Consider the following 11,856-nt stretch of genomic DNA (forward strand, 5'->3'; position numbering starts at 1 on the left):
ATCTGCACAAGCCCATGTGGATGTTTGACCTGATTCCGATATCTGTGTGACAGAAGAACAGCTGAAACAAGGTATTAAGCGAAGACTCAAATCTTCCAGGGTAAAATAAGCTGCATGAACTCCCACCTCAGTCAGATGGGCTGCGTGATTTAGAAAGCAGTTAGCCAAAATAGATTTCAGCATTGCACAAACAAATGTATTTATTTATGGTAGTCTAACTGAGTGAGCAAAGAAGCATGTGAGTCTACCAAAACAGGTGAGGAGCAGCTACGTCACCACCACTGACACCTACTTCTCCATTTCAGCAAAGGGAGAAAAACACCCCTTGGGCCAAGTGGGACAGATCATTGTGTTTGGAACTAACCATCACAGCCAAGACAAAACTGTATAATTTCTCACACCAACGCAAACTAAACAAGTCCTTTGCTGGACATAAATAATGAATCTTTAAGAATGATCAGCCTTAGTACCAGATCAGTGAGATGAATTGTTAATGCCCACAGCTTGTAGTGTGCAAAGACCTTTTGGAGCAGAGATACATCACATACTTTATACAGCTGTGCTAAAAAGTTTGCATACCCTTGAAGAATTGGTAATATATGTACCATTTTTAAAGAAAACATGAGTGAGCAGGCAAAACACATTTATTTGATTTCTTATGGGATTCATATTCAACTGTAGGTTATAACAGAATGGCACAATCATAAAACAAAACATGGCAACAAAGAAAAAAATGAAATGACCCCTGTTCAAAAGTCTGCATAGCCTTAGTTCTTAATACTGTGTATCGCACCCTTTAGCATCAATAACAGCGTGCAGTCTTTTGTAATAGTTGTCTATGAGGCCCCAAATTCTTGCAGCTGGTATAGCTGCCCATTCGTCTTGGAAAAATGCCTCCAGGTCATGCAAAGTCTTTGGTCGTTTTGTATGAACCACACATTTGAGATCTCCCCAGAGTGGCTCAATGATATTAAGGTCAGGAGACTGTGATGGCCACTCCAGAACCTTCACCTTTTTCTGCTTCTGGCAACTCGACCATGCAGCTCATTTTTGTTCAAGTATCGTCGTATTGTGCTCCTTGAAACAACCACACCATCTTTTTCCAGAGCAGCCTGTTTTCTCCTGAGGTTACCTGTGGGTTTTTCTTTGTATCCCGAACAATTCTTCTGGCAGTTTTGAATGAAAACTTTCTTGGTCTACCTGACCTTGGCTTGGTATCAAGAGATCCCTGCATTTTCCACTTCTTAATTAGTGATTGAACAGTACTGACTGGCATTTTCAAGGCTTTGGATACCTTTTTATATCCTTTTCCATCTTTATAAAGTTCCATTACCTTGTTACACAGGTCTTTTGACAGTTCTTTTCTGCTCCCCTTGGCTCAGTATCTAGCCTGCACAGTGCATCCACATGAGAGCTAACAAACTCATTGACTATTTATACACAGACACTAATTGCAATTTAAAAAGCTACAGGTGTGGGAAATTAACCTTTAATTGCCATTTAAACCTGTGTGTATCACCTTGTGTGTCTGTAACAAGGCCAAACATTCAAGGGTATGTAAACTTTTGATCAGGGCCATTTGGGTGAATTCTGTTATCATTATGATTTAAAAAGGAGCCAAACAACTATGTGATACGAAAATGGCTTCATATGATCACTATCCTTAAATAAAAGGACTGCATGATCAGTCATATTTTCAAAATCAATGCCAAATTTCACAATTTCTGCCAGGGTATACAAACTTTTGAGCACAACTGTATGCCCTGTTTAACATACTGTACTTAAAGGAATTGTTCACCCAAAAATGAAAATACTCTTATCATTCACCCACCATGCCATCCCAGATGTGTATAACTTTCTTTCTTCTGCTGAACACAAATAAATGTTTTAAGAAGAATATCTCAGCTCTGTAGGTCCTCACAATGAAAGTGAATAATGGCCAGAAATATGAAGGTCCAAATATCTCTTAAAAGTAATCCAAAAGACTCCAGTGGGTTAATCAATGTCCTCTAAAGCGATCTCATTGGTTTTGGGTGAGATCAGAAGAAAATTTAATTCCTTTTTTCAGTATAAATCTTGACAGAAGCCTCCTTGGCGATTGTGATTTCAAGCTTGATTACACTTCCTGGTGCCATCTAGCCCTCTGTGCATGCATCACTAAATGTGTAAATGAGCTTAAATTCACGATCGTGCCTAGAGACTGCAATGGTAAGATGTACAGTGAAAAAGGAGTAATATTTTGGTTTGTTCTCACCCAAAACCTATTAGATCGCTTCAGAAAACATGGATTAAATCACTGGAGTCTTGTGGATTACTTTTATGCAGAGATATTTGGACCTTCAGGGTTCTGGCCACCATTCAATTGCATTGTGAGGACCATAAGAGCTAAGACATTCTTATAAAAATATTAATTTGTGTTCTGCAGAAGAAAAAAGTCTGGGATGGCATGAGAGTAAATGATTAGAGAATTTTCATTTTTGGGTGAACTATTCCTTTAATGTACGTTCTTGCGTTACTGTGATGTTAGAGAAAACTTACCACTGAAGGGGGCAGCCTGGTCTTATGAACATTACGTGATTCTGACAACATATTTGCAAAACAAAATTACATGCCTTATTACACGTTTGGCTGCAGTTTCCCAGTGAAATGTCCAGCAGGGGGCCCCAAAAGCAAGTGATATGGTTTCGTAATCAGATTAAATATATATATGGTGAATATTAGATTTGAAGTTTAAATGAGTAAAATGAATCTCCCTTCCCTTCCCTAAACCTTAAACCTAAACCAAACCAATAGTGATCTAAAATCAAATGAGAGGTGAACAAAACAGACATCCTTCCCTCTAACCAATGCCTAAACCTAACTGATAGTGTCCAAATACAAAATGAGAAATGAAAATCTAATTTTCTGAAACAACCATGTCATCTCATGTCACTTCTATGACACTGTCTTCTCACGTGTCAGCTTGTGTGCTTTACTGATCTCGAAATACATGTCAGAGAATCAACAGAGGCTCAGGACCCAAACGCAGAGTGAAAAATAAGGTATTTGTTAATATAAAAATAAACAAAATCCAACATAAACTACCCCATAGGGGGGAAAAACAGTCCAACGTAGAGCAGAATGGAGTAGGGTTGGGGTGGACGAATAGGGACCAGGACCGACTGGAACTGACAGACTAGATAAGGTAAAGTGAAACAGGACCATCATAAGATGCAAAAAAAGACGAACTGCCACTGGACAGCACACTCGAAGAGATTTACAGTAGCAATCGAAATTATTCAACCCCCCCAAGACAGTAAGGATTTACAAAGCTTTTCTGATGACCCAGAATTTGTAAACTTTACATCTATATCAGTTGAGTGACACATTCAAAGTTATAGTGTGAATATATAATCTAATATTTGTAAATAGCAGGATTTTTTTTTAAATACAGCCATGTCTTAATTATACAACCCCTATTGCATGTAGCTGTTTCTAAAATATGTTAGGCTACACAAGTAATTGTTTTAAAACAAAATTAAGTCATCAGTCTGCAATGGCACTTATTTAAGTTTTAAAATTTAAGTTTAGCATTGTAAGCAAAAATGTATTTCTATGCAAAAAATGCAATTAAAAATAATCTGTCTCAAAAGCTAATAGGCGATTATTTCATTACACAAGAAAGGTCATGGCTAAAAGTAAATTTCCAAGGCACTTCAATTTCCAATAGACAAATTTGGCAGCACCACTCATAATTTTTTTTAAATATGGTACAACAGCAACCTTCTTGGGGTGTGGAAGAAAGCAAAACTTCACCAAGGGAAATGTTGACTTGAATATTCAAGAAGTAATAGGAAAGAAGTTGGAAAGACCTGTGGAGTCCTGGAAGAAGGTTTTATAGACGTATGACACTAAACTGAAAATGAGTTTTAGACCCATGAGTCAGCAGTACATCTGGAGTAAGATGTCAAGGTGATGACAAGAACGACACCATCCCCACAGTCAAGCATGGAGGTGGGTCAGTCCTGTTATGGGGTGTTTTGCAGCTGCAGGAAACGGCTATCCTGACTATGTGACTGACACCATGGATTCTTTCAGGTATCAGGCCATTTTGGCATGAAAAATGTGATGCCTTCAGTGTGTAAATTGAAGCTCGGTGATCACTGGACATTCCAGTAAGTTAATAACACCAAGGATACATCCAAGTTGTCCAAAATCTGATTCAGGGATAGGTCGTGGAATGTCCTTAAATGGCCCTTTCAGTCCATCATTAAAATCCCATTGCAAACCTTTGTTGGGATTTCAAGGAAGCAGTGGCAGCACAGAAACCAAAGAATGTCAATGAGCTGGAAGCTTTTGCTCATGAGAAATGTGTACAAATTCTAATAGAGAGGTGTCCAAAGCCTGAGAACACTTACCTGAAACATTTATTTGCTGTTATTAAGGATAAAGGATGCTCCACAAATGATTGACTTTGGGGGTTGAATATTTTTGACATCACATTTGTGGAGAGAATTAGTTATTTTTTATTTAAAAATTTGGGTAAACTGAACTCTTTGTTCTCAAAATCACTCAAATGTGTATTAAAAACTTACTTTGAATGTTTACTGAGGTTTTAGTTGATGTGTTTTAATTCACATCACCAGAATGTATTGCTGGTCAGGGGGGTTGAATAATTTAGATTGCAACTGTAAATAGGGAGAAAAATGCAAGGCAGGTTAAATGCAAGGCAGGTGAGACAGATTTACTAATAATGGGAATACAAGGAGGTGGGGTATAACACGAGACTGATAGACACGCTGCAACACAGAAACAAAAACAAAGCCACATGCTCTCACAAGACACAAACACGTGAATGGCATGAGCGCACATCACCAAGACAATAAGGCAATATACGCTCATGCCAACCGACAGACAAGATGAGAGAATGCGTAGCAAAGCCAAACGAAGCAATGCCACACATTCCCATACTAGACAAAGCCTGAGGCAACAAAACGAGACAGGACACCTGTGCGAGAATTTGGCCACACACAAACCCGACACCTCAAACCGAAGAGACTGAACCTCAGCACAACATGAAGACAGCTCGCGACCCGGGCGCTTAGTGCAAAGCGAGGCGCACCCGTGTTTGCAAGATACAGATATAAATTATTGACGCAAGTGCATGCCTTCAAGATGACACAAGCGCAATGCACTCACGCCAATAACAGACAGAACAAGAAGTATGAGTGTCCCAACACCAACAAAACTGAATCAGACAGGGAAGTCAGGATCCAGACACCATGCTCCGAACATGAAACATGAGACCAACAGAGGAGCACACGGCAAGGAAATAACAACTGAAACCATGCGCTCACACAGTGACAGAAAACAAAACAAGACACACACAGGATAATGATGTCATGGTCCTGTCACACAAAAACCCAGACTGACAAGCTTCTCACAATAAGTTGCTGGAATTTTGGCCCATTCCTCCAGACAGAACTGGTGTAAGTCAGGTTTGTAGGCCTCCTTGCTTGCACACGCTTTTTCAGTCCTGCCAACAAATTTTCTATCGGACTGAAGTCAGGGCTCTGTGATGGCCACTCCAACACCTTGATTTTGTTGTCCTTAAGCCATTTTGCCACAACTTTGGAGGTATGCTTGGGGTCATTTTCCATTTGGAAGACCCATTTTCAACCGAGCTTTAACTTCCTGGCTGATGTCTTGAGATTTACAACATGATGCTGCCACCCACATGCTTCACGGTTGGGATGGTGTTCTTCAGCTTGCAAGTCTCACCCTTTTTCCTCCAAACATAATGATGGTCATTATGGCCAAAAAGTTCCAATTTTTGTTTCATCAGACCAGAGGAAATTTCTCCAAAAAGTAAGATCTTTGTCCCTATGTGCACTTGCAAACTGTAGTCTATCATTTTTATGGCGGTTTTGGAGCATTGGCTTCTTCCTTGCTGAGCAGCCTTTCAGGTTATGTCGGTATTGGACTCGTTTTACTGTGGATATAGATACTTGTCTACCTGTTTCCTCCAGCATCTTCACAAGGTCTTTTGCTGTTGTTCTGGGACTGATTTGCACTTTTTGCACCAAACCATGTTCATCTCTAGGAGACAGAATGTCTCCTTCCTGAGCGGTATGATGGCTACGTGGTGCCATGGTGTTTATACTTGCGTACTATTGTTTGTACAGATGAACGTGACACCTTCAGGCATTTGAAAATTGCTCCCAAGGATGAACCAGACTTGTGGAGGTCCACAATTTTTTTTCTGAGGTCTTGACTGATTTCTTTGATTTTCCCATGATGTCAAGCAAAGAGGCACTGAGTTTGAAGGCAGGCCTTAAAATACATCCACAGGTACACCTCCAATTCAGTACACCTCCTATCAGAAGCTAATTGGCTAATTGTCTAAAGGCTTGACATTATTTTCTGGAATTTTCCAAGCTGCTTAAAGGCACAGTTAACTTAGTGTATGTAAACTACTGACCCACTGGTATTGTGATATTGTCAATTAAAAGTGAAACAATCTGTCTGTAAACAATTGTTGGAAAAATTACTCATGTCGTGCAGTCCTAAATGACTTGCCAAAACTCTAGTTTGCTAATATGAAATCTGTGGAGTGGTTAAAAAATTAGTTTTAATGACTTCAACCTCAGTGTATGTAAACTTCTGACTTCAACTGCAGCATTTCTATTTAAGTATGTTTCAGGACGTAGAAAAGAAACTGCAGATGCTTTGTTGCAATACAGAGGCACAAAGACTTTTTTAGAAAAGCATGCTTAACTGAAGGATGTGGGGTCTACAGCACAGGTTATGGCCCCCCTTCAGCACTGCAGGTCGGGTGGGAGTGTTATATAATAACAGGAAGTAGCATACAGCGTGGGAAGAGCATGATAATTCAACAACTCTCCTCGCTCTACTGGAAGGCATCACATGGGTATCAATAGGCGGCTGAATCATAACAGCCACAATTAAACCAACAGTCCAGACCATTAAAGGCTACACAGCATTCAAGCCTTTATTCTGCTGTAGACGTCAATGCAAGCCCTTTCAGAACAGTGCCTGTACTGTCAGCTGAGGCTTAGAACCAGTGAAGCTCCGCTTATGCAGCCCACACCATTCCAGAGGAGGCAAACCCTCCCTCTGTTAGAGACTGTTGGTGGGATGTAGAAAGGAGGAAGGCAGAGTATTGATGAATGAATTAGCTCAATAATAAAATTGGCTGACTTCTGACATTCTCAGCATAGCATGCAGCATTCAGGCCAAGGAAATGCCTGAGAAATAATCATATATACTCCTAGGCAGTAACATCAGTCTTCAATTTCACTGATGCATGTGGAAAATCCATACAATATGTATACAATGGGTTGCACATTATAAATTTTGGTATTTTTCTATATTTAGTTTGTTTTTCAACTTCTCTAATGATGTCAACACCAGAGAATGAGTGTTAAAAGAATAATGTGTGTTCTATTCTGAAAAAAGGGTCTCATGCAATGTACAGTCATGCTTAGACTTTGATAGATCACGTGACTTGTCATGTAAGTGGTGGTCTTATATAAGAACTGGGCAATTCCCATTGGCCCTCCCAGCTCTTGGTGAATAGTAGCACAACATGGAAAGGTTCTAAGCAGCATTTGTGCTTAGAGTGAGGATAGCCAGTTAAGAGTGGACAATAATAATTAATAAGTAATGTGTCATTACCTGGACATCATAGAGTGCCACAATGTTCTCATGCTGGAGTTCCTATATATAAAGAAATAATAAACAATGTCTATTAATGTCTTGCTAATGCCATCAACAAACAATTAAAACTTTTAGATTCAATGTAGTACCAAGCTGTACATTACCAAAATGCATGGAAATTGCATTGATAGAAAAGAGAATATGAAAAAACTAACCTTCAAAATTTTGATTTCTTTTCCAAGCAGTATCTGAGATTTGGAGAGATTCTTTTTGTTAATACTCTTGATGGCGACTTCCCAATCGGTTTTCTGCAAATATTATACAGGGAGAGTAGTTATCAAAAGGTATGGGGTGCCAGGGGGATTCATGTGCTAAACTAAACTCAATGACTGCATATGAATCCCACGAAAGCATCTACTTTCTCGAACTTCAAATGTGTCATTCAAACAATGGGTCAGATGTTTAATGGAGTCTTGGGTTGAGGACACTAACATCTGCTTCAAAAAGGCTTTTTCTAGCTCTCCACTGTTCAAATCTTTACAATATCCTACATCTGTTCTGAACTTGTGAACTGGTATGGTACAGTACCACATTAAGTTCAGAGTAAATGGGATTTTAGACTTTGGGAGAACCACTTGTGTAAGGTGGGATTCCATAGGGCCACACACCAGCTTAAAGAATCTGCGTCCCTAACGGGAGAAGCTGCAAAGTGGAAATCCACGAATAGAAGCTTGGATGCTTTTCATGTAAATGTAGGTTAATAGGAGATGTTCCTACGGCACACTTTGCTGTGGCCAAGCGCTGGCAGCACGCGAGAACAGCACTGAAAAACGACTCACTGAAAATCCGCTCAGTCAAGCGTGATGAAGGCAACACAAAGAAAACGCAGTTCCTTACTATGCTGACCCCTTTAAGAATGGGACTTTTCCTTTTTATATCATATCTAATCAAGGAACGAGAGGCCAAATTGCACTCATTCAGCTTAAAGGGACAGTTCACCCCCGAAAAAAATTACATTCTATCATCATTTACAGACCCACATGGCATTTCAAAACTGTTTGACTTCATTTCTTCTATGGTGCACAAAAGATGATGTTAGGCAGAATGTTAGGGACTGATAGCATCAGTCAACATTCACTGTCACTGTTTGGAAAATAGATGCAATAAAAGTGAATGGGTATTAAGGCTGTCAGTGCTTAACATTCTTTGTAACATTTTCTTTTTTGTTCCACAAAAGAAAGTCATTTGGGTTTTGAACAACATGAGGTTGATTAAATGATGACAGAATTTACATTTTTGGGTTAACTGTCCCTTTAAGCTTTCCCACAAAAATGTTTTAAGCTAATTCATGGCCCGTGTGAGTGTGCATGTTTGACATTTATAAAATGGAAAGAATCGCAGATGCTCAATGTGATGCTGAACCATGGAATATGTTTGTGGGATGAAAATCACAGTTGTCTCACTGGTAGTATTGAGTCAGCTGCTTTTGATGTGGCACATGATCATAAATATGTATCAGATTACCCTTGCTTTAAATAGTCACAGGATGATGATTTAGGCCACTACATTCTGTGCATACACATGAGCATTTTTATCAGGGATAAAACAGAGATCTAGTTATATCTATGCACAATACATCAGTGACCATATCGGTATCAGACAATATTAGTGCTGTTTTAAATTATCGGCATTGGTCAATAGGCAGATTTAATTTTTTTTACAAACAATATATTATATTCTTCTATGCCAGGTTTCAAAATGTTTTGATTCCTGCTTTTATTTGTAAACATGTCAAATTATATATTTCTAGATAGCATGAATGCTTTAAAAATTAAATCAATTAATAAATTAATATCATATTGGCAATGGGATATAACATAAAAATTATTATTTTTTAAATACCCTTTTTATAAATGCATTTAAAATAAATATTTTAAAAAGTATTCTCAGACGAAACTTGTATTTCTGTGCATCCCTCCCTGTAAATAAATATTGTATACTGAAACTTGGCTGCTTTAAAATGCCCTTGGCATTGTTGCACACATTAAAGTAAGTGCTTATAAGCAGACATATGCTTCTGTGTTGGTTATCACAATCTTGAAAAATGGTTATGCACTGATCATGAATTCAGTCTGCTATGACATCATATCATCTCCATAAAAATAAGGGTCTTTAAAGTGAAGCGTTCATCCTTTTACACATTTGCTGATGACATGAGTCAATGTATTTTTGTGTATTTAGGCAATGTAAATAATAACTATAAAACACAAAAATCACAAAATGCGGGCACTGTCCTCCGCCCCAAACGTGACGTTCCCATTGACGTCAGACGGCTTATTCACAGAGGCTGTTTTATGAATGAATGACTCCACTGGCAGCTAGGTGACCTATTCTAGCAGACGTTACATAAAACACAAAAACATTTTAATGGCTATTACAACGAGATTTAACACAAAACGTGCATGTAATTGGACTATACAGATCTATATTTCTTTATAATTTCAATCTCAGACCCGTCACATTTCACATATGTTGTCATTTACAGTAAATTGTCTCGTCTTAGACTTGTATACCACCATAAAAAATTGGCATGTCCCAGATTTTGCAACGCATGAGTGAATGGTGATACTCAGTGGCTCTCGAGCCAGTCATGCGCAACACTTGTGTTTATTTACCTTTTTGTGTCTTCCCTTGAAGACGACTGCAAAGGCTCCGTGCCCAACTAGGTCTTTTCGGCTGTATTCAAAGTCTCCCACAGTCTCCATTTTCTGGCAGGTGTCCGGTGATATACAACAGCTTATGATAAGGGGGTTATTGGGTACAAGTTCCTCAAACTCTCGTTAATCCAGGCGACAGTCTGTTCAAGAGCCCTGTCATCCCAGACCAGCAACGAAATAACTCGAAATAAGACGAGACGAAATAATATGCTTAAAATAATAACTATCTCGGGTCCTTTAGTGGAATTGGATAATAACTGTCTGGATTCAAATACGTCCTAGCTATTATTAGGTTGACACAAAAACCTCACAGCAACGTTCTTAAAACGTTAGGAGTTCGTTCGCCAAAAACTAACCAAATGGGAACCATAAACTGTGACTGCTGGGTCAAGATCTGTCATTAAAGTATGACATAAGAGGATATCTAAATATGTAAACAATGTAAAAATGAAAACAACCCCAAGTTTCTTAACTATATGATTTATTCTGCAAAACAGACAGGGCAGGATGCATCGAACTAGTCTGTCTGTCGCTCTCTGACCCAGTTAACAAGCAATTTCTTAAAATAGCTGCCTTTTATCTTAGCTGGAGAACTTTGACGCAACCAAACGTGGAGCTTTACGGTTTACAAGCTACATGATGTCAGCTCAGTTGAAGAGGAGAGGAAGAGGTTCCAAACGCCCGCTCTCACTGTAGTAGTGCCTTGTAAACTCAATAACAGCACGTTGGGACATTGAGTTGCCCATCGCAAGCTGGCCAAAATGGATAGCCAGCCAAAAAGAAAAAATAAACTTGCAATTAGAATGTCGCAGGCTAATCACAATAAAAAATATATATATAAAAATACACTGCTCTAGAAGTGTTCCAACATGAATGTTCATCTATCCATGTAGACAAGTAGTATCGCTTAAATAATGGCAGGTCAGTTATGATGTCACAAAAGAATCAGAACGCGATCGAACGCTCCACAGTTCCGGTGCGTTTATGTGAAATAGTCATCTGTTCCTCTGGAACGATATTGTACTTTATTCTGCTTTAAATCCATATGATCGCGCTGGATACACCATTTCTTCTATTCAGCATTCTGTCCTGCTTTCGATCTCGCAGAACAATGCAGGAAAACACCGATGCTCACTCACTGTTAATAAACCCTGTCCACTTTTAATATTTCCTGTCCTTAATCGTGAAACGGTATTATATAAAAGCACGATCCGTAGTGTCAGTAGTTCAACGTCTATGTTCAGTTCATTGGGAGAACTTGACTGTGGTCAGAGCTTGCTGCATTACAATGACAGGGCTCTTCTGAGAACACCATCATAATGTGTTCCTCCGCGAAAGGCGAGTGCGGCGTTGCTCTCCACCGCCAAAAATAGTCCCATTACATCGTGAAACAACGACAGAGCTCTTCACGAATTCTGAGCAAAGAATTTGCAAATAAACAAAATTTTTAGAAAGAAAGAAAGAAAGAAAGAAAAATAAT

At 39.0% G+C, this 11,856-nt stretch overlaps 1 protein-coding gene across 2 annotated transcripts in view; it reads right to left on the bottom strand.

Moving 5' to 3' along the window:
* LOC127429724 (serine/threonine-protein kinase ULK2-like) overlaps positions 1 to 11,644 on the bottom strand; it is a 60,544-nt gene extending 48,900 nt beyond the window's left edge. For both annotated transcript variants that reach the window (XM_051678843.1, XM_051678842.1), the window contains exons 1-3: positions 10,335 to 11,644; positions 7,875 to 7,967; positions 7,678 to 7,719 (exon numbers count right to left, since the gene is read on the bottom strand). In XM_051678843.1, the coding sequence (XP_051534803.1) occupies positions 7,678 to 7,719; positions 7,875 to 7,967; positions 10,335 to 10,424 (225 nt within the window). In that variant the 5' untranslated portion in view covers positions 10,425 to 11,644. The remainder of the gene's footprint in view (positions 1 to 7,677; positions 7,720 to 7,874; positions 7,968 to 10,334) is intronic.
* Positions 11,645 to 11,856: the final 212 nt, after the last annotated feature.

Source organism: Myxocyprinus asiaticus, chromosome 39, assembly GCF_019703515.2.
Source record: "Myxocyprinus asiaticus isolate MX2 ecotype Aquarium Trade chromosome 39, UBuf_Myxa_2, whole genome shotgun sequence".
Taxonomy (NCBI): Eukaryota; Metazoa; Chordata; class Actinopteri; order Cypriniformes; family Catostomidae; genus Myxocyprinus; species Myxocyprinus asiaticus.